The 24723-nt window shown below is 34.0% G+C and overlaps 1 protein-coding gene across 2 annotated transcripts in view; it reads left to right on the forward strand.

Annotated features, from left to right (window-relative positions):
* The window catches only part of TMEM135 (transmembrane protein 135), a 248623-nt gene that overhangs the window by 42892 nt on the left and 181008 nt on the right, over positions 1 to 24723 (forward strand). For both annotated transcript variants that reach the window (XM_045815551.2, XM_045815552.2), the window contains one exon: positions 2601 to 2634. In XM_045815551.2, coding sequence (XP_045671507.1) covers positions 2601 to 2634 — 34 coding nt within the window. The remainder of the gene's footprint in view (positions 1 to 2600; positions 2635 to 24723) is intronic.

Consider the following 24723-nt stretch of genomic DNA (forward strand, 5'->3'; position numbering starts at 1 on the left):
TTTCTTCATATGTAACGAGCTTTTGGTAAGAATAGGTATTACTTGAGAAGGATTTAAGTTTTCTGTGTATGTGTGACTCTCGGATGTTGATATTACCCTAATTCTTTATGTAATTTACTTAAAATAAGTACTAGTAGAATATTGGTTTAGAATTTGGTAGGAACTGGTAAGATCTGTAAAGATTAGTAAGAATGATTTCAATTCATTTGTACAAATCATAGACAAGAAAGCTAAAAGATCATCTTACCAGTGATTTTTTTTTTTTAAAGATTTTATTTATTTATTTGACAGAGAGACAGCCAGTGAGAGAGGGAACACAAGCAGGGGGAATGGGAGAGGAAGAAGCAGGCTCATAGCGGAGGAGCCCGATGTGGGGCTCGATCCCATAACGCCGGGATCACGCCCTGAGCTGAAGGCAGATGCTGAAGTGCTGTGCCACCCAGGCGCCCCTTACCAGTGATTTTTAAATTCTTTTTTAGAGGAGCATTAGAATTTTGTTGTTTTGCTGAGGTGTGTTAGGACCTGCCGAACAGGGTCATTGCCTGCAGGGTTTGGTTCCATGGGTTCGCCTAGATCTCCTTCCCCTTCTCAACCAGAGTAGGTCCAATTATGTTTATCTGTTGGTGATAAATGTATGCTTTTTTCTTTAAATAGTTTTTATGTTTAAAAATATAAGATAACTAGTTTTGTTCCCTCACTTTATTTTGTTTTTTTTTTTTAAGATTTTATTTATTTATTTGAGAGAGAGAGAGAGAGGTAGCGAGAGAACACAGAAGGGGAAGCAGCAGGTAGAGGGAGAAGTAGGCTCCCGGCCACGCAAAGAGCCAGACATAGGGGCCCATCCCAGGACCCTGGGATCATGACCGGAGCCAAAGGCAGACGCTTAACTGACTGAGCCACCCAGGCTCCCCTTGCTCCCTCATTTTAATGACAAAATTAAATTACAGAGTACCAGAGAATTAAAGTTAAATGAAACCCTGATTTTCAAACTTCAGTTGTTTGGTTAAATCATATTGCCTCCATGTGGCTTAGGGATATTAGAAATCTTATTAGGCCATTTTAAATAGTGAACAATCCAGATTAGGTATGACTGAATCTGACTTCAGGAAGATTTCATTGACAATGTTAATATTAAAACCTGGCATGAAATTTAAGTGAAAATGATTTGATATTGGTGCTTGTTTTATTTACAAAGTTTTTTTTTTAAGTACTAGAAGTGTTCAAAATTGAAACTCCAATTAAATTTTTATAATTTTCAAAGTTTATTTAAAAAAATTTTTTAAAAAGATTTTATTTATTTATTTGACAGAGATAGAGACAGCCAGCGAGAGAGGGAACACAAGCAGGGGGAGTGGGAGAGGAAGAAGCAGGCTCATAGCGGAGGAGCCTGATCTGGGGCTCGATCCCATAACACCGGGATCACGCCCTGAGCCGAAGGCAGACGCTTAACTGCTGTGCCACCCAGGCGCCCCTTATTTTTTAAAAAATTTTAAAAAGATTTTATTTATGTATTTGAGAGAGTGAGTGAGAGAGAGTGAGAGAGAGAGACAGAGAGAAGGAGCAGGGGGAGGGGTAGAGGGAGAGGGAGAAGCAGTCTCCCCCCTGAGTAGGGAGCTAGAGGTGGGGCTCTATCCTGGGACTCCAGGATCATGACCTGAGCTGAAGGCAGACTCTTAACTGACTGAGCCACCCATGTGCCCCATCAGAGTTTATTTTAACTCTGCTCTTAAACTCTTAAAACATTAAAGACCTCTTTCGTAAAGAATAAGATATGCTTCATTCATGATCTTACATGCAGTATAAGTTAAATGAAGTGATTAAGGGCATAAAATTATCCTTTGAGTTTCTACCTTAATTTTCATTAAATAAGTTTGATAAATATGCAGTTTTTCTGTAAAGCGAATGTTTATCGAACTTTCATTTGTCCTTTGACATTAGAAAGTTTACTTAGCGCCTAACTTCTCACTTAACAACAAAGTTAAAACCAAGGTGATTTAGTATGATTTGTAAGGATATCTAATAAACAGTTGCATTGTGTGTGAAGTAAATAGAAGACCTAATTTTTTTTTTTTGCAATAAATGTGTATTGTTTTGGCCTTGACTTTGAGACTTTGGCAAGATGAATTCTTTAGGGTTCTTTATTAAATTTAGAATTCTCTAGTGTAAATGTAGACAAATGGCGAATTATACTTCTCTTCCCGTTAATACATAATGATAACAAAATAGTAATTTTTAAAATAAAGATATAATTGACACATAACATTATATTAGTTTCAAGTGTACAACATAATCATTCAATAATGGTATATATTGTGAAATGATCACTGCAGTAAATCTAGTTAACAATTACAGGGCAATAATAATTTTAAATAATTTCAATTAATGACCACTAAATAGAATATTTAATACTACTGAAAAGAATGACTTGTAGAATCTATTTAGATCCAGTTGTTAGGGTACTGAAAACTTAGTTCCGTATAATCTGCCTTTTTTCTCAACTCCTCCTGATAATCGTTTTAATTTCTAAAAAAATGATAAAGTGATTATTAAGTCAAATTGATGCTTAATCTCACTCTATCTCTTTTTAAAATTATTTGCAGGAGAGGGCTGCTCACAATTTATATGGCCAATTTGGTAAGTAATTCCTTTTTTTTTTGTTGTTGTTGCTTTTGAAGTTTTCCCATGTCTTTTTATCTTTCTTTTTTAAGAAAGTTCCCTTAAAAAAAAAAAAAAAGGAAAGGAAGGCTACTGAAATTTCAGAAGATCTTCTGTTTCTGTTTTGAAGGATAGTCTTAAATGTTTAAAAGAGCTGTGATGCCGTCTAGTTTATTCCTATCATATATGACTTTATTTCCATTTATTTCAGGAGGTAAGTGATTCACTGCCCTGTGCCATTTATGACTGTTTTTTTTCTTTAAGCATAGATCTTCATCCTTGATAGGATATATATCTCTATGTATCTCTTTCTCTGTATCTTTAATTTCATTTCATACTCTGCTTGTCTTGCCATTTCTTGTGGGAAAATGATTTAAGGATGAGCTTTTGTGATGTCATTATTCTTGGACATTAGAACAACATTGGTCCTATCTCCAAACACTGAGTATATTTAATAACATAGTTAGCTGGTTTTCTAAATTTCGAAGTTCACAGGAATGAAATCAGTGTTTTCTAGTCTGATAGTCTTTATGGTAAATATATAATCAAGATTATATAATTTTCATTGTCAAGTTCATTATTTAAAAACATATTTCTATGAAAAAATTTTAAAGTTATTTACTAGAATTAATAGGCAACACTGAAAAATTCAACTAAGAAAAAATTATTTATTTATCTGAGCAGAGGTTCTTGAATTCTCTAACAAGGGAATATAGTTCAGAGTTCTATTTAGCAACTCATTTCAGGTATAAAATATTTAATTTTTGCTCTGCACTTACCATATGTCTGTTACTGTGCTATCTGCTGATAGACAGGATGGAGGTAGTTCTTATACTTAAGGGGTTTGCTGCCTAGTGAAGAAGTCACAGTAGAAATAATAATGTTTGAAAAGGACTGGAATATAAATTATAGCATGCTGTGAGAACCGTAATAGTGACACCAGACTTTTGTGGGTACTGCTCTTCTTTCTCATTTTTCAAGAAACTTAAAAAATATTTCTCCTGCATACTAGAATAGATTTGAGTTTAAATGTGTTTTTTTTCTTTAACCATGCGCATGCTTTTTTATACTACCACATGGTATATACTTCAATACTCAAATGCTATCTGTAAATTTATATACTTATCTTTAAATTCTAAGTAAAGTTTCACAAACTTTTTTTGTGTGTGTTGCCTGGTTTAGATTGTTAATTCCCGGAGAGACAATCTTTAACTTTGTTTGATATAATCAGTGTTGGAGATTGCCCTTAAAATATTGTATTTGTTTAAGAATAAACCTTTTATTGAAGGAATCATACATAGATTCATATGCAGCTGTGAGAAATAATACAGAGATCTCATATACACTCTGCTCCACTTCCCTTAGTAGTAATATCTTACAAAACTATAGTAGTATCAAAATTCTATTGATGTTGATATTTTCTGTAGTCAAGATAGAGAACCGTTCCTTTATGACAAGAATAAAAACTTAGTTTTGATCCTTTATTAAGGATTTTTTTTTATCATTAACCACAGAATTTTAACGAAATCAATGGCCTTTTAAACATAGATTTTGACTATGTTTAAAGGAAAGTGAACTTATACATAATTCATTCTTGGTACCAATGATAGCCTAATAAGCTTAATTTTCTTTATCTAAATAGAGCTTTTTATTTATACTATTAGTATAAAACTGTTTCTTTAGTAAGAGAGTAGGTGGTGCAGAGTAAGTAAAGATTTAAATATTTTCAGAGAGACCGAATTCAGCCTTAAGAAATAAGTTTGTTCTATAACTTGATTGTATTGCTTACTAGACTAAGTTAAAGTTGTTGCCTTATAATATCAACAACAATATTTCTAAATGTTAGGAGCTTTTATTTTAAAATTATTTTTTGTATTTAGGTATGTATTTCTGATTTGGAAAGTACAGAAGAGCATAAAAAAAGAAAGTAAAAATCATCTGTAATTTTACCATGTAGTGATTACTACCATTTTAGTGTTTTTTATTCCCTTCCTTCTCCTCCAGTGTACATACATAAATACACAAACATAAGTGCACATTCACATTACATATTATATATAAAAAATTGGGGACATATTATTTTGTGACATCTTTTGTTACTGTGCTGTATAGTTTTCATTGCTCATGATATTAAATAATCATTTTTTGGAGGGTGTACTCCTACCTTTCCACATCTTGTTATATCTTCATGACAATGGCTTGGTTTCATACATATACATATATACACAGCCCCCCTTAAAATTTTGGCAGACAATGAAATAATAACTTGGTTAGTAACAATATCATCTCGTTATTTTTGGCTGTGATTGTTACCCGTTCCTTAGTCATTTTGACCAGAAAATTTCAAAGGCATTGACATGCCTTTGAATGAGTACAATATAGAAGAGTATGCAGAACTGGCTTCATATTATCTTTATTATCTTTGTCTTTATTTTTATTAGTAAATACTTATTGCATGCACAGCACTTTGCTAGGTATTGGGACATGAATATAAGCCATTATTCTGTCCTTGAAATTAATTTAGTTGAGAGGACAGGTATACCTAGATCTGGATTTAAAATGAATAGGTAATTAATAGTCCAAGATAGTGCATTCATGTCAAGTGTGTGATAAAACAATACAGTCCTTTGAACTTTAGAAAAGGAAGTTAGCTTTGGGCAGGAGTAATCAGAAAGTTTTTGAATTACATGGGACTTGAACCTTGAAGAAAGGAGGGAACTTGGAAGCAGCCCTATCTTGGAGACATGTCATTGGTGACCACAGGACAAAATTGCCTTTCCAAGGATTGCCAAGCTGGGGTCAAGGTTCACAAATCAAAAAAGGATGAGAACCATTGATCAACTACTGTGTTAGACTCTGTAAGTGAAATTGGAGTCATTAAAATAAGCAAGATTATATAGTTTCTGCTTCTGGGGGACCTTCTACTTTATTGGGGAGAGAAATACGTAAACCAGTGGAAATAAACCTCATCTGTTTTTTTTTTTTTTTTGTATTGATAGTTGTCTCAAAACAGAAAACATTGTAATGTTTCTGCTATGCAATTTTGAGTATACATTTTGTTAGTTGTGTTTGTGTTAGTGTTGTAAGGAACAGGTGAAGAGCCAGCTACTCTAAATAAACGGCATATCTATTAGTACTTTTGTTATTATCAAAGGTCTTTTCTTGTCTACCTTATTGTTACTCTTATTACGTATGATATCTGTCAGTAAGCCCTGGCAAGTCTCAGTTATTAGATCAGTAGTTTGTAGCCTTAAGATTAATTAGCAGTTTTAGTAATTACAAACTTAAGGCAATTGAATTACTACCCATTTGAGAATGTTTTCTTGTTATGTGTTTGTTAGCAATTTTGGAAGGAAAAGTGTACAATTTTAAAAATGGTATAGTTTTTTAGCTTTTTAGAATTGATAGAAAATTAGTTGTTAAAGGGCGAAATATATGAAAGGTATAGACATGGTATAAAATAAAGAATTAAATGTTTTCTCTTGTTTCTGCCCAAGATATGGCTCTAAAATGATGGAAATGTTTTCTTGGGGCTAATATACTAGAATCATTTACCTACAAGAATACCAGCTGCTTAGATTCAACTTTGCCACAGTATTATTTAAAAGAGAACACATGAAAGTTTGCATTGATATGATTTCCCTTTATTATGTTGGTTGTGACAATGACAGGGTCCCAGTCTTTCAAAATTCACCGTATACTGCTAACAGTTATTTAAAATGTGATGTTAGGTGTAGTTCATTTATGTTTAGTTTAATTATAATTTATGACATTTAAAAATCTTTCTCTATAGGTCCTTTTGAAAAACTTCTCTGCAATTTCATTTATGCAACCAAGCGTTGAACAATGTATGCATTTTAAAATTGTAAATATATGTATTTAGTAGGCCTTCTTCTAGCATTTGTGTTTTAATTTTAAACATGCAGTGTCTGTGATTAAAACATCTGTATTTGATTTTCCAAACATAAGGTTTGAAAATGTTGATTCATACGTTTTCTTGTAAGGCCACTTCAATTTAATTAGATTTAGCAGCTATTTATTATATATCATTATTGTGCTAGGCACATGAGGATACAAAAGAAATACAAAATGGATTGTAAACTAGTTGGAGAACTTTGACAGATGAATTTGAAAGAAAGAAACTGAAAGTATTAAATTAAAAAAACAATTATAAACATCCTTCCTCAAATTCCTCCTCTAAGCCTTCCCTCTGTAGCATATGACGTCAACCATCCATGTGGTTGCTCAGGCCAGAAACTTAGAGTTCTCACTCTTTTCTTCTCTTTATACTCTTAGTTGAATCCAGTAGGAAGTCTTATTCTACTAATAAAATATATTCTGGATCTTAAAGTGACTTGCCATCTCCACGGTTATAACCATAGTCCGAGCCCTAACATCTCTTGCCTGAGCTACCTTAATAGCCTCACTGGTTTGCATCTTTCCACTCTTGTCTTCCTGTAGTCTCTCTTCAATATGTGGAAGTCAGAGTCATTGGAAGTACAGATTACAGCATGTTGATGATCTGCTTAAAACTCAGAAAAACCTTCCCTTCCCACTATACACCAAGTAAAATTCAAATGCCTTTCTGTGGCTTACAAGACTCTGACTTCTACTTTTTCTTCTCATTCTTTACATTGCCTTTTTATCTGTCTCTTGAATGCTTGAAGCTTGTTCTTTTATAGCCTTAGCATTTATTTTTCTTTTTGCTTGGAAATCTGTTTCCCTAAATTTCTTGGCTAGCATCTCCTCCTTATATAGTTGACCCATTGTCACCTGCTGAGAAAGCCCTTTCTTACCATCATAGTTAAACAACTTGCCCTCACCTCTCTACTCTGTAACTCATAATCCTGTCTTATTCCGTGATATTTATAAGTACTGAAATGGTTTTGTTTGTTGTCTTTTTTCCCCCTTACTGTGTATACACTGCTTAAAGGCAAGGACTCTTGCTTGTTCATTGACATATCTCTATAGAGATACAAATAGTCTTAGTATATAATATATATGCTCAGTAAGTACTTATTGAATGGAATGTAGATTGGGAGCAAATACTATTTAAAATGGCAAAGATGAGAGAGTATGATCTTTATATCTGTTCTTATTTCTCTCCTTCCATTAGCCCTAAGATGCAAGTCCTTTAAGCCAACCAAATGACCTTGTTTTCCCACAGGAAATAAACAGAGGAGTAATCGGATCTGTCCTCAGCTGAGTTCCTGAACTAGTACATTCCTTTGTTTTCCTTCCTGTATGAGTTCTAGCAATTTTGGGGTGGAGTCTTTTGGGTTTTCCACATAGAGTATCATGTCATCTGCAAAACGTGAGAGTTTGACTTCCTCTTTGCCAATTTGAATGTCTTTTATTTCTTTTTGTTGTCTGATTGCTGAGGCTGGGACTTCTACTACTATGTTGAACAACAGTGGTGATAGTGGACATCCCTGCAGTGTTCTTGACCTTAGGGGAAGAGCTCTCAGTTTTTCCCCATTGAGAATGATATTTGCTGTGGACTTTTTGTTTATGGCTTTTATGATATTGAGGTATGTTCCCTCTATCCCTATACTGTGGAGAGTTTTAATCAAGAAAGGATTATTATTTTTGTTTTTAATTTATTTTTATTTACTTATTATTGAGTATTTTATTAAGTTTTTTCTCATATGCTTTTTCTGCACCGTTTGAGAGGATCATATGGTTCTTGTCCTTTCTTTTGTTAATGTGCTGTATCACGTTGATTGATTTGTGGATGTTGAACCACCCTTGCAATTCAGGAATAAATCCCACTTGGGTCGTGAATAATCCTTTTAATGTACTTTTGGATCCTATTGGCTAGTATCTTGGTGAGAATTTTGGCATTCATATTTATCAGGGATATGGGTCTGTAATTCTCCTTTTTGATGGGGGTCTTTGTCTGGTTTTGCAATCAGGGTAATCCTGGCTTCATAGATCAAGTTTGGAAATTTTCCTTCCATTTTTATTTTTTGAAACAGCTTCAGAAGAATAGGTATTAGTTCTTCTTTAATTATTGGTAGAATTCCCCTGGAAAGCCATCTGGCCCTGGATTCTTGTTTGTTGAGAGATTTTTGATTACTGCTTCAATTTCCTTGCTAGTTAAGGGTCTGTTCAGGTTTTCTATTTCTTCCTTAAAACTGTATTTTCAAAATATGTCTGTATTATATTTACTTTGAACTTGACACCCTATTTTCTTTTTTTTGGTAAGATTTTATTTATTAAAGAGAGAGAGTGAGTGAGCGAGTGAGCATGAGCAGGGGGAGGGGCAGAGAGAGAAGAAGAAGCAGACTCCTTGATGAGCAGGGAGCCTGTTGCAGGGCTGGATCCCAGCGCCCTGAGACCATGACCTGAGCTGAAGGCAGCCGCTTAACCGACTGAACCACTCAGGTGCCCCATATTTCAGTACCCATGTGTGTTGTTTTATGTACTTCCAGTGCATTGCTTTGACTGCTGCATGGTGTGCCAGAATATTCATCCCCTATATATATTCTATCATGTTTTTTTAAGATATAAATCATATACCATAAAATTTACCTTTTTGAGCATCTATCACCACTATCTAATTTTAGAATATTTCAGACACTACATTTTACTTGTTCATTCTTCCAGCAATGGATATCCAAATTGCTTACAGCGCCTCAACATCACAATGTGGTGATGAACATCTTTGTACGTGAGTGTTTTGTGAATTTTTCTGGGTGTGCATGGATAAAATTTGAGAAGATGGATTTTTAGATCATGTACTTTCTGGTAAAAGGACAGAATGGCTTGGAATGTGAGAAATACCATTCTAGTAGTTCATTTGGAGGTAGAATTATTGTTACTTTAGGAGAGAGTTTTGTCTTGTGCATCTTTGTCTTGTGTTTTTATTTGAATAATTTGATTAATCATCTTAGGGATTTTAGGATTGGAGGTTGAACTTTGAAACTATTAGGGACTCTGCTATAAATGACTTGGAGTACTACTACAAGGTCAGTTAGACCAAAGGAGAAAAGAGTGTAGTTTCTCTTTGGGTATAGCTTATCATCATAACTAGTCTTCATACAGCTTTGTTTTCTATTTGTTTGAGAAAGATAATATAAAATATATATTAGAAAATTGAAAGAGACAAATGCAAAGGACAACTAATAAAAATAAGTACATCTAAAAGAAGCAGATGCGAAGCAGAATTTTACTAAGGAATATAAATAAAAGAGACAAAGGAAAGCAGCATATAAGAAAGGAAAATGCGAGATACAAAAACAACCCATATATTAAGCATTTGGCTTTCATTGACCCCTGGAGGGGGGGTGGCTCCTCTTTACTACTGGATGAACATGGTCTCTGCTGACACCTGAGGTGGAGGTAGGGAAGCAGAGGCCTAGTTATCAGCTAGTGGGGATGAAAGTCTTGGTATTTGGTATTCTCTGACTGTACTTGGTATTGGTATTTTCTGACTTAGTACTTGGTATTCTCCGACTCTTCCTCATTGGGGGTGTTAGGGTGCCCTGATACAGCTTTGTGAGGGTGGTCATTTGGTCATTGCTAGTGGGGGTTGGACCACAGGGTTGTTTTTTGTTTCGTGTGTGTGTGTGTGTGTGTGTGTGTGTGTGTGTGTTTTGTCATGTTTGGCTGGAGTGGAGTGGTTATTGTTCAAAAGTTTGTGTTTTGATAGACTGCATTTATCTTGGTCCTTTAGCAAGACAGGTAGACTTTTGTCTGTGCTTATTAGCATTTCCAACTTGCTAGGCTTCTTCAGCTCTAAGACTGGGGTATATAAGGCTACTCACCACCATGTCATTCTTTGAATTGTAAGATCTGTAGATGGTCTGCTCTCTTTCCAATTTTCAGTCTTTAATGTTTGTTTTATAACTAATGCCCAGGATTTTTAGTTGTAATTAGTGGGAGGAATAAGGAAAAGGTGTATACCAGTTCTTCCTAGAAGCGGAAGTTCTTCTTCATACTTTTTTTGGTAGTCAGAAATAATCAAGCACTTAAAAAAACAAGGCACCAAAATCAAGATCTGGCAGAAACAATAAAGAACAAAACAGACCTGCAGACACTGTGTATATTGGGATTATCTGAAAATGTTATAAAACTTCTGTGTTTACTATGTTTAAAATAAAAGATGACTTCTGATGCAGGCTAAATTGGAATAACAGGGAACAGATTTACCCTTCTGCCTGAAACAACAACAAAAAAACTGACAATATAAAAAAAACCTGACAGTTTTCAAAACATTGTATATTAAGCAGTGAAGAACAGTGATTCCTAAAAGATTGGAAACTAGCAAGGTGAACCCTGTGATTACTTTGGCTTACTACCTGGAGAGCATTTCTAGGCCATGAAGAAGGGATTTGAAACTGAGGCAGAGCCTGACTGTGTCCCAGAGTTTACAAGATATAGCCAGGAGTCCAAGGAGACAAGGTGGCCAGAGTTTGCAGGTAGGAGAGGAGAAAGGTAGAGAGCTCCAGAGATATGCAGAGGATCCTAGCAAATAGTTAGGTGAGTTCTGATTGGTGCATGCACATGAGGAATCTACTGAGGTTGGGGAAAGAACCAGCAAAACCCATTAGAGGGAGGAAAATCCTCTGAGCTCATGCAGGGCTAGGAATGGTTACTGTTCCCACCATTAAGAGTGGGAAATTTCATAATTTGCAAGGCATTGTGAAGAGTTAGAAACATTAGAAGTCATTAGAAGCATTAAAAGGATTTTACCTCAGAGTGGGGCAAAATTAGCCCTAGACTAAATACTACTCTGGGCCCAACTAAAATAACATCAACAACAACAACAACAACAACAACAACAACAACAACAACATAAACAGCAAGACGTGAAAGGATCTGTTTCCAAATGACTGCATCCCAAAATAAATCTAAAGGAAATTATGGGAAAACAAAAATATACAACAATCAATAAGGTAAAAGTCATAGTGTCTGGCATACAATGAAAAATTACCAGGCATGAAAAGAATTAGGGAAATAGCCAAGAATGATGAGAGAACTCAAATCATTTGAAACCAACTCAGAAGTGATACCTGTTACAGAATTAGTAGACAAGGACATCAAAATAGTAGTTATTACTGTATTCCGTATACTCAAGAAGCTAGGAGAAATACTGAACATGTTAAGCAGATATGGAAGATAAAAAAAGATCCAAATTAAACTTCTAGAGATGAAAGCTGTAACATCTGAGATGAAAAATACACAGGGTAGGATTAATGGCATGTCAGACCTTGCAGAAAACATTAGTGAACCTGAAGACATAGCAATAGAAACTCTCCAAAATGAAACACCAAGAGAAAATAAAAACTATGAACAGAATATTAGTGATCTAATGGGACAACTTGAATTGGCCTGATATGCATACAGAAGTCTCTGTAAGAGGGAGGGAGGGTCAATAAAAGCATTTGGAGAATAATGAAAATGTCTCAAACTTGATGAAAACGAAACTGTCATACCCAAGAAGCTTAATGAACCTCAGGCACCCTGGAAATAGGAAGGAAACAAACCATATCATGGTCATTTAACCCAGTGATAAAGAAAAAATCTTGAAATCAACCAACGAAAAGAAACATTTTATACTGAGGAACACAGATGATGACAGCAAATGTCTCACTGGGAATAATACAGACCAGAGGACAGTTAAGCAACACCTTTAAAGAACTGAAGAAAAGGAGCTATCAACCTAGAGTTGCAAACCTAGAAAAATATTTTTTGAAGATTTTATTTATTTATCTCTTTGAGAGAGAGAGAGAGCACGGAAAGGAGTGGAGGGAGAGGGACAAGCAGATTCTATGCTGAGCGCGGAGCCCAATGTGGGGCTCAGTCTCAGGGCCCTGAGATAATGACCTGAGCCAAATCAGGAGTCGGAGGCTTAACTGACTAAGCCACCCAGGCGTCGCCAGAAAAATATTTTTAAAAAACAAAGATAAAGACTTTTTCACACAAACAGACCTGAAGGAATTCATCACCAACAGACCTGTAGTAGCAGAAATGTTCAAATTTGTCAAGAAGTATTAAGGAAAATGGTAACAGTTGGAAATCTAGGTCTACACAAAGAAATGAAGATCACTGGAAATGATAACTACATGGGTAAATATAAAAAATACTTTACATATATATATATATCCCTTTAAAATTATAATTGTAAAATAATAGCAATGTAGTTTGTCAGGGTTATAGCATATGTGAAAGTAAAGTATGGCAACAGTAGTAAAAAGTTCAAGAGGGAAGAATTAAAGTGCGATGTAAGGTTTTTATGCTATCTGAGATATAATAATCCTAAATGTTTATGCGCCTAATAAGAAAGCTTCAAAATACGTAAAGCAAAAACTGACAGGACTGCAATGAGAAATATACAGATTCGTAATTATACTTGGAGCCTACAACATTCTTCTATTAATAATTGATAGACATGGTCAGAAGAAAATCATTAAGCTTATAGAAGCTTTAAATAACACTATTAACTAACTTGATATAGTTGACATTTTTAGAATTCTCTATCCAACAGCAGAATGTACATTATTTTCAAGTGCTGTTAATATTTACCATATTCTGGACTACAAAACAAGTCTCAAAGAATTCAAGTCATACAATTTGTTGTTTGGCCATAGTGTAATTTGAAATGAGTAAAAGAAACTAGAAAATCCCCAAATATTTGGAAAGAAATGTACTTCAGAAGATATCAAAAGAGAAACTAGAAAGTGTTTTGATCAGGACAAAAAGCAAACACAACATATCATAATTTGTGGTAAATACTTACTGCCTACTCAGAGGGGCTTTATAGCACTAAATGTCTGTTTAGAAAAAGAAGAAAGGTCTTAAATCAATGACTTCAGTTTCTACTTTAAGAAACTAGAAAAAGAAGAGCAGTTAAACCCAAAGAAAGCAGAAGTAAGAAAATAATAAATAGTGTGGAAATAAGTGAAGAGAACCATGAAAATCAAAGAAAAAAATATACCCAAAGCTAGTTCTTTGAGAAAATGAATAAAATTGATAGATCTCTAGCCAGACTGATCAGAAGAAGAAGAAAGAAGATACAAGTTACTAATATCAGGAATGAGAGAAGTGATATTAATATATAGTATACAGGTATTAAAAGTACAGTAATCAGTGATATTTTGAGCAAGTTTAATTCCATATATTTGACAACTTAGATGAAATGGTTACATTTCTTGAAAGATGCAAACCACCAGAATTCACTCAAGAAGAAATAAATAATATGATCATCCTTGTATTTATTAAAGAAATTGGATTTGTAGTTAAAAAACTTTTCCCGGATAAAATACCAGGCCTTGGTAGCTTTGCTGGTGAGGTCTACTAAAATATTTAAAGAAGAAATAATATCAGTTCTACTCAAACTATATCAGAGAGTTGAAGAAAAGTGATTACTTCCATAATCATTTAGTGAGGCCAGGATATTTAATTTTTTTGGTGAAAGTATAGGTGTTAAATTAATTTCAAGTATACAACATAGTAATTCAACATTATATACATTATGAAATACTCAACCATGGTAAGTGTATTGCAGTATTATTGACTATATTCCTTATGCTGTTTTTTTCATCCCTGTGACTTATTTATTTTATAACTGGAATTTTGTAACTCTTAGTTTTTCACCCATTTTGCCTCTCCCTTCCCTTTGGCAACCATCAGTTGTTCTCTATAAGTCTGTCTCTTAGACGTTGTTGTTTTTTGTTTGTTCATTTGTTTTGTTTTTGAGAGTCTGCATATAAGTGAAATCATATGGTATTTGTCTCTTTCTGTCTGGCTTATTTCACTTAGCATAATACTCTCTACGTCCATATTGTTACGAGTAGCAAGATTTCATTCTTTTTTATGGCTGAGTAATATTCCATTGTGTATATCTACCACATCTTCTTTATACACTTAACCTATCCGTGGACACTTTAGTTGTTTCCATATCGTGGCTATTGTAAATAACACTGCAATAGACATAGAGGAGCATGTATCTTTTCAAATTGGTATTTTCATTTCCTTCTAAGAAATACCCAGAAGTGGAATTAATGGGTTATATGGTGCTTCTGTTTTTACTTTCTTGAGGAACCTCCATATTGTTTTTCAGAGTGGCTGCACTAACAGTCCTATCAACAGTGCATAAGGATTTCCTTTTCTCTACGTCTTTGTCAACACTTGTTATTTTTTGTCTTTTTGATATGAGCCATTTGACTAGAATGAGGTGAAATCTCATTGTGGTTATGATTTGCATTTACCTAATGATTAGTGATGTTGAACATCTTTTCATGTGTCTGTTGGCCATCTTTATGTCTTCTTTGGAGCAATGCCTATTCAGGTCCTCTGCACATTTTTAAATCAGATTATTATTGTTATTTTTTGGTGTTGAGGCATGTGAGTTCTTTATATATGTTGGATGTTAACCCCTTATTGGATATATCATTTGCAAATATCTTCTATTCAGTAGGCTGCCTTTTTGTTTTGCTGATGGTTTCCTTCACTGTACAAAAACTTTTTAGTGTGATATAATCCTAGTTGTTTATTTTGCTTTTGTGCCCTTTGCCTGAGTAGAGAGATCCAGAAAAATATCGCTAAGGTTGATATCCAAGAGATTACTGCTTATGTTTTCTTTTATGGCTTCAGGTCTTACATTTAGGGTTTTAATCCATTTTGAGTTTATTTTTGTGAATAAGAAAGTTATCCAGTTTCATTCTTTTGCATGTAGTTGTCCAGTTTACCCAGCACCATTTATGGAAGAGAATGTCTTTTACCCATTCCATTGTATATTCTTGTCTCCTTTGTCAAGGATTAATTCACCACATATATGTGGGTTTAGTTCTGGGCTCTCAATTCTGTTCTGTTGATCTGTGTGCCTCCTTTTGTGCCAGTACCATACTATTGTGATTACTATAGCTTTGTAGTGTATCTTGAAATCTAAGATTATGGTAACTCCTGCTTTATTCTTTTTGAGATCTCAGGATTGCTTTGGCTTTTTGGGATCTTTTTTGGTTCCATACAGATTTCAGGATTTTTGGTTCTAGTTATGTGAAAAATATATTTCTATTTTGGTAGGGTTTGCATTGGATCCGTGGATTGATTTGGGTAATATGGACATTATAATAGTATTAATTTTTCCAGTCCATGAGCATGATATATTTTTTCATTTATTTGTGTTGCCTTCAATTTCTTTCTTCAATGTATTATAGTTTTCAGAAAACAAGTTTTTTACCTCTTGGGTTGAATTTATTCCTGGGTATTTCATTGTCTTTGATGCAATCACAAATGGGATTCTTGTCTTTATTTCTCTCTCTGCTATTTATAAACCATACATCTGATTATAAGGAGTTCATACTGAAAATATATATAAGAAACTCATACAACCAAATATAAAAAAAATATCTCATTAAAGTTTTTTAGAGGACTTGGATAGACACTATTCCAAGGAAAACATAGTGGCCAACAGTTACCCAAAATAATGCTCAACATCCCTAATTGTCAGGGGAATGCAAATCAAAACCAGGGTTAGATATCACCTCCTACCTGCTAGAATGGCCATTATCAAGAAGACAAGAGAGAAACGTTGATGATGATATGGAGAAAAGGGAACAGTTGTGCACTGTTGGTAGGAATGTAAATTGGTACAACCACTGAAAAACAGTATGGATTTTCCTCAAAAAATTAAAAACAGAGCTACCAAACGATCAGCAATTGTACTTATAAGTATGTATCTGAAGAAAATGAATAATTATCTTGAAGATATATCTGCACTCCCATGTTCATTGCAGCATTATTGCACAGAGTCATGACATTTAAAGAACTTATGAGTGTCTCAATAATGGATAAAGAAAATGTGGTATTTATATACAATGTGGTATTATTCAGTTGTAAAAGAGAAGGAAATCCTGCCATTTGGAATAACTGGGTTGGATATGCAGGGTGTTATTAAGTGAAATAAGTAAAATAAAGAAAGATGAATACTTTATGATTTCCCTTATATGTGGAATCTAAAAAAGCAGATGATATGGAAACAGAGTAGAATGGTAGTTGCCATGAGCTGGGATAGGGGTAGAGGAGATGGAGAGATGCTGGTCAGTGAGTACAAATTAATAAGTTCTGGTGATTTAATGTATAGCATTGTAATTATAGTTGACAATATTGTGTTATATACTTTATTAAAGTTGCTAAGATAGTAGATATTAAATGTTCTCACCATTAAAGAAAAGATAATTATGTTAGGTAATGGAGATGTTAACTAACCTTATTGTGGTAGTCATTTTGCAATATATACATGTATGAAGTCATCACATTGTACACCTTAAACTTAAAAAAATATTATATTTCTATTATATCTCAATAAAACTGGATAAAAAGTAAACGTATAAGCATATTATGTAGATTTATGGTGATAACCCAGTTGAATAACTAAAATCAAATAAAGTACATTTTGAGTTGCTAGTTGAACAGCACTATAAGTATTCACATTTATGTCATTTCTCTGACTTTGCCTGTTTTTCTTTCCCTCTTTATTTTATTATTATTTTTACTCACGTTTATGCTGACAGGCTGGGAGTTATCATTTTCGAGGTCACTGCTATTGGGATGTATCATATAGCCAAAATTAGTATAATGTAAAATATTCACTAATCCTTAAACGGCTCTGTTAGGTTAAGATGTCGTTGTCCTTGGCAGTCTCTAGATGATGTCCTATGTTGCATACATTTGATAGTTTGATGTGAGTTCAGTACAAATCACTAGAAAATGAAATTGCAGGTCTTTTAAAAGATACGGCATTTCATGAAGCCCCTTAAAGTTAATATTTATGAAAAAAGCAAATCACTGAGAAGTATGGACCTGTCAGTTAACAGCTGAAAAAAGTTTTGAAATTCATTTTTTAAAATTCTGGTCCCAATTAGACCATTTCCTCACTGTTTACTCTAAATGTTTGTCCTTGTTTTAATTTGACCAAAATTCTCTTTGTGAGTTTTTGATTTTAATTATTCTTAGATATTATGGACCTCCCAAAGTCCTTTTTAAAAATTTTTAATTAAATTAAGGGAAAAAACTACTTAGAATATGGCTTAGGAGCCTAAGGATAGAAAATGAAATCATTGTTCTGCCAGCCAGTATATTAGACTTAGTCCACAGGGTTGAGATTGCTTTTTGAATATTGTCACGGAGTTGTAGTTTATACTGACAAGAGTGAATTGTATGTGAGTTGTATTATGTGTGAATCAGGGACTAAAGTATAACACTTAAGTTGTTTTTCTATGTGTTACAGGCTACTGTAAATAAGGAGGGCAAAAGAAACAATACTGAGGCTGATTGTGAACTGAGGGACATGTCTGTGCAGAGCCTGAAAGTAACTGTACAGATTAGTTAACCAAGGGTGCAATACTTGTAATGGCATATTATTTTTACAACAGAGACTTTGGCAAACTAGCTAGTCCTGCACATAGCTAGAAAAACAGAAGTCTAGAATAGAGCACTGATTGATACCAGAAAATTCATGCATAGTCACCTTTATTATCTTTGAACCCAAACAAAAGCAGTATATACAGATAATTTGGGAGAAACATGGAATCTTGAGCTCTGTAAGAGAAACTCTGGTAACTGATTTATTTAAATTAAGCACTAAATGAAATAGTTTATATTGTATTTTTAAAAATGTATTAAAGAAATTTGTTTAATTTTAAGAGACTTTTATAAGCCAAATGGTTAAGAACACAATGTCCATTATTTTATTTAAAAGAATTGATAGTAATGGGAAAAGCCTGTGACATTTTATTAATATCCTTTCAAAAAATTTTTTGAAATGAATGTATGTATGTATGCATGTTCATTTTTATTAAGTATAGTTGATACACAATGTTATTAGTTTTGGGTATACCAACATAGTGATTCTGTAAGTCTATATAGGTTGTGCTATGCTAACCACAAGTGTAGCTACCATTTGTCACCATACAACGCTATTACAATACCGTTGACTATGTTCCCTATGGTGTTCCTTTTATCCTTGTTACTTATTCTTTCCGTAACTTGAAGCCTGTGTCTCCCACTCCCCTTCACCCATTTTGCCCATCCTCCCTTCCTTCTGGTGACTAACAGTTTGTTTCTCTGTATCTGTGGGTCTGGTTCTGCTTTTTGTTTGTTTGTTTATTCATTTGTTTTGTTTTGTTTTTAGATTCCACATGTAAGTGAAATCATGTGGTATGTGTCCTCTCCAACTTAAACCTTCTTTTTTAAGATTTTATTTCAATTCAATTAATTAACATATAATGTGTTATTAGTTTTAGAGGTAGTGGTCAGTGATTCATAGTCTTATATAACATCCAGTGCTCATTACATCACCTGCCCTCCTTAATGTCCATCACCCAGTTACCCCATCCCCCACCCTCCTATCCCAACTTAAACCTTAATAATTCTAGATCACTTTAGTTTATAGATTTCTTTTTCTCTGCATTGGAAATTACTTTAGTGATTTCACTCTTTAAAGATTTCTGTCTCCATATTTCAAGTGGGACATTTTTTAAGGTAAATTAAAGTGATTTTATTTGTCTTGAGAACTGTGGTTTATCCCTGCCCTACCTCATGCCAGTCCCTTTTTATTTCAGTAAACACTTTTATAGTCACCTTCACTTTTATACTTATGCAACTGAACTCTATTTACATTGAGTTTACTACCTTTGAGGTCTATAAATTGTGTAATTTAATGGCTTAGCTGGCATTGATTTTTCTATTAATTTTTTACATCTAGCTGATATTAGGTAAGGTAGATGGTTAAATTTAGAAATATTTACTCTTGAGTAGAATACTCACGATTCAGTTTTTTGGGGGGAGTACTGTTTATAATTTTGCTTTCTAAAATAAAAGAAAGTTTTCTGTACATAGCCATTTAAAGTTTAATGTCACATAAAAAAGAAAAAGAGTAGAGCCTATAATATTTAAATTTATCATTGAGCTGGTCAGTTTGTAATCACAGTCTAAGAAGATCTTTGGGAAACTTGTGGCATAGTCTTAGAAACTCACTAAACATTAAATTGATTTATGTAGAATTATTTAACACGGCAAAATAAAATAATATCAATCTATTGTTTACTTTTCATTTATCTTATTAGAGTATAGATTAAAGATAATTTTAGTTACTTTAGCAAGTCTGAAGATTAAAAATAGGTTTTTATAAAATCACTTTCCAAATTTTACTCTTGAGGAAAATCAATTAACATCCATTCTGTTATTGTTTTATAGTTTTGACCCACCTCTGGCCAATTTTTTACATATATATATATATATATATATATATATATTTATATATGACAGTAGCTATTAATTTATGTGCTACAACTGTATGTATTGACATAGTTTACAATGTAAAAAGTATGTATTTCTACATCCAGAATTGGTATAATTCATCTGGGTAATTATTAGCCTTTATAAACATACTTTTATTGTGCTTTAAGTCAGAAAATAGTGATACTGAAAGCCTAAGCTTTTCTTACATATGGCTTCAATTTGCATTTTAATCAGAATATGGAAGTCATTACTCTGACATCTGAAACCGTGGTAGCAATAAAAAATTATCACTAACAGGACAGCAGACACAATTTATTTTGTGTTTATTACTGGGTGGCCTTCTTGAAACTTTCGTGAACTAATTGATTCCAGATATTAGAAAATTACAATTAAACTATGACATTTATTTTGGATGCATTTAAGTTGAACTGTGTTAATAGGATTGGTATAAATTAATGATTTATATCTACTACGATTTATAGCATATGTGCACAAACACATTTATGTATGTATATAAATGTTAGATAAAGAACCAGAAAGATTCATTTTGCTAAAAATGCTAAATGGCTTAATTATAGTTAATATGTCTGAAATGGGAATGTTGGTGAAAAGGAATTTCAGGTTTTATTCTAAATACTTTCCAGTCTTATTGTGGGGCTATATTATTTTTGTAATAAAATAATTTGCAACATGAGATAATATTTAATTAATCTCTAAATTTTATTTTAACTAAAATATGCAGTCATAGTTGTTTAAAGCACTGTTCAATATATTACTGAAACTAACTTCTTAATGGAGAAAATACTTAAAGATACAGTGTTCTATGGTTTAGAACTTTATTTTTTGTCTTAAATTTTTAAGATAATCTTAATTTGTACACTTAGCAAATATATTTTCACTTCTCACATATTCCATACATTGGGCTAAGTGTTGGGGGAAACAATGACTAATAAAACATAGTTCTTGTCCTTGAGAAACTTGTGGTATAATGAACTGTAAGTACTGGCAAATAGATACCTTACAGTATGATATGGTAAATATTATGTTAGTGATGCGGAGAAAGGATGGAACAATTTGCCAGGAAATGAAGGGTTTTACTGACAAGGCTGCATTTGAAGGATGAGTACAAATTTTCCTGATGGATAAGCAAGGCAAAGGGAATTCTCAGCAGAAGGGAGCATTGTGTGCAGAAAGATGAAGGTTTAAATTGGCCTGGTGTATTTAGTCATCCTTCATTAATTTATTCATTCAACTTTTATTTATTGTGCACCTATGTACCAGGCACTGTGTTGAGTCCTGTGTATATCATAGTGAACCTTGACAGAAATGCTTCTATCATAAAATTCACTTTAGTGTGGAAGGATAAACAAGTAATTAAAATAATATTGAGTATTACAAAAAGGGAAGTGTAGGGTGTTATAGGTGTGTATATAACAATGTTAAATACAGGAGAAGCTTTTGGGATATCGAGGAGTTGTGTAAAATGGGACTGGATGGAGGTTGGAGTCTAATTTTTAAGAACGTTACATACTGAGCATAGGAGTATACATAGTATCTTAGTAAAAAATTAACTATAGAAATTCCACAGCATGACCAAACTTTTTATTTTATGACAATCATTCTGAAAGTTCTCTTATGGATGGGATACATATAGTATGGATAGATGGCCAGTTGAGAAGTTTTTAGAACGTTTAGTCAACAAAGAGTTTTACTTAGAATTAGCATTTAGGCTGGAAAGAGAAGACTACGGTATGCCAATCTATGCCTGAATTCTTAAATCATTTTCTCAATTCCATTTGATACTATTTTCAGGAGACCTCGACTGGATGTTTTCTGCGTATCTTGTGATGCATAATAAAGCAAATTAATAGTCTTATTCCACATCCTTCCACCATACCCAGCTTCTCTGTAACAACAACTAATGTCTTTTAACTTACTTCACAAAATAAGACATATCGGACTATTCTTGACTAGTACCTTCGTGTTTTGCAGTCTTTTTTGCCAAGTCCTGATTTATATTAAAACTTTAAAACATTTTTTTCATGATAAAAATCCCTAGATTCTTTGTTCACTTAGGTCTTTAATCTTTCCAGCTACTACTTAGTCATCTCTCACTGGTACAGATTGGTTTTAGAACTTTACTACTTGTGTCTCAGGCATTAATGTTTAAGGTCAGGGACTGGCAAACTTTGCATATGGAGCCAGATAGTAAATATTTCTGGCTTTGTGGGCCATATGATCTCTGTAGTAACTGTTTTGCTTTGCCAGTGTAGAACAAAAGCAGCCATAGACAATATGTAAACAAGTGGGTGTGGTAGTGCGCTAATTAAACTTATTTAAGGACACTGAAATTTGAATTTTTATAATTTCGCATGTCAGGAAATACTATTCTTTTGATGAAAAAACCCTCCAATTTTTATTAGTTTCTTCGGGCTGCCATAACAAATTACCAAAAACAGGTGGCTTAAGACAACGGTTTTCACACAGTTCTGGAGAATAGAAACTTGAAATGAAGGTGTTGGGAGACTCTGAAGTCTCTAGGGAAGAACCCTTCCTTCCTTCTTCTAGTTTCAGGTGGTTTCGGGTAATTCGTGGCACACCTTGGCTTACCTGAGTTACTTCAGTCTTTGCCTCCATTGTCAAATGGCTTCCTTCCCTGTGTGTGTCTTTCTGTTTCCAAATCTCTGTTTCCTTTCTCTTATAGACCAGTAGGCATTGCATTTGGGGCTCGCCCTAATCCAATATGACTTCACTTTGATTATATCTGCAATGGCCCTTTCTCAAAATAAGGTCACATTCACAGGTACCAATGCTTATGATTTCCACATATCTTTTCATGGGGCAATATTCAAACCATGTCTTTATTTATTTATTTATTTATTTCTTAATTAAAGATTTTATTTATTTATTTGACAGAGAGAGACAGCCAGAGAGAGAGGGAACACAAGCAAGGGGAGTAGGAGAGGAAGAAGCAGGCTCCCAGTGGAGGAGCCTGATGTGGGGCTCGATCCCATAACGCCGGGATCACGCCCTGAGCCAAAGGCAGATGCTTAACGACTGAGCCACCCAGACGCCCCACCATGTCTCTATTTAAAAATAGAAAAACCATTCTTAGTTTGTGGGGCATGCAAAACAGGTGGTGCCGTGGATTTGGCCCCTGGCTGTATTTGCTAACCTCTGCTCTAGCCAGAGTTGACTTTTTATTTATTCTCTGAACATCTTATTCTTATTGGGAAACAAGGTGAAAATTAACATTCATTGAGCTCCTACTATATCCCAGACGTTTTTGCTGAGTGTTTTGACCTCTTTTATCTTTTTAATCTTCAGACAACACTGTAAGGCAGATGTTATTCTTACCAGCAGCAGTTCAGGAAGTGGACTGAGAACATTGTTAAATTACTTGTTCAAGCTCACAATACATAGGTAGCAAAATAGTCTGGGATTTGAATCTGCATTTGAAAGTGACTGACACTAGTATTTTCCTCTTCTTACTGTATCAGTGTAGTTAATTTGCACACAGTGATTTCATACTACTTGGAACAGATCCCAAACCCTTAACATCCTTTACCTCTTCGCTAGGATGATTGCACATTCACCGTGTTTCATATATATCTATTATATTTGCTTTGGTTTTACATAACTGAAAACAATTCACTTGGCTTAAGACAAAAATATGGATTAAGGGAAGGACATTGAGATTGCTCACAGAATTCAGGGAAAGGCGAACAATCAAGTGTCAGGAAAGACGAACCAGGGCAGCTACAGAAAACTCAGCAGTGGGCCCTTTTTTTAATATGACGCTATCATTATAGTAATTCAGATCCAATGTCCCACCTCTCGCCTATCCCCTTTGTCTTTCCCCTGAAATTGCAAATCCTTTTGGGGTGACTCTGACTGGCCTAGTTTGGGTATAGTGTATCTGATCCTGGGTCAAATGACATCTTTTGTATCATACACATTCACCGGGCTCCTTTGTGGTATAGAGGGTCAAATAGAATAATCGCCGTGTAATACATGTTACGTGTCATTGTTATTTCCTGGTTATGTACCTAAGACAGTGACACATCTCAGTTTAGAAATCTTTCCTCTGGAGCAGGTTATATTCTCCTTTGTTCTCCTGTGGGACTTAGTTTGTGATTCAGTAATAGCAGTGTCTTCTTGTACACTCCCTCCTTTCTATTCTGTCTTCTTTCTTTCTTCCTTCCTTTCTCCTTTCCTCTTCTGCTTCTCTTCTCTATTATTACCCTGGTAAGCTCTTCCAGAGCTGAGACTTTGTTTTAATCATATTTGTATTCTAACGAGCCAGATCTTGAGACCATCTTTTGAAAGAGTATTCAGGGAGAGTGAACAGAAAGTAAGTAGGTCCCTAGATGGGAGCAGACTTGGTACATTTGATTTGTAGCCTAGATGACTGTCACAGAGTGGTATGAAATGAGATTGGAAAAGTAGGCAAAGGACAGTTCGTTTTTAGGGTCTTGTTTTCATTTTATTTTTAATAGAAAGCAATTGAAGACTTTTAAACAAAAGAGTGATCTGATGATTTCCCTTTTCAAACAGTTACTCTAGCTTATTTGGGAAGGATTAATTGTAGGGAGATGGGCAACAGTATTGGAAGCACTGGGGCCAGTTCTCAGGCTGTAATAGCAGATTTTAAGAGCTCCAGAAAATTTAAATGTCATGTAAAATTGATTTGATTAAACTTTACAGTTTATATTAGTACAGATAAATTTTGACTAGCCTCTAAAATTTCTACTGATTTGTTTTACTCTTTGACCAAAGTAAAATTTGGAGTAAGCATATGGAACGTATACCTTCTGTCTC

This window comes from Ursus americanus, chromosome 16 (assembly GCF_024610735.1).
Source record: "Ursus americanus isolate L20-20 chromosome 16, mUrsAme1.1.p, whole genome shotgun sequence".
Lineage (NCBI taxonomy): Eukaryota > Metazoa > Chordata > Mammalia > Carnivora > Ursidae > Ursus > Ursus americanus.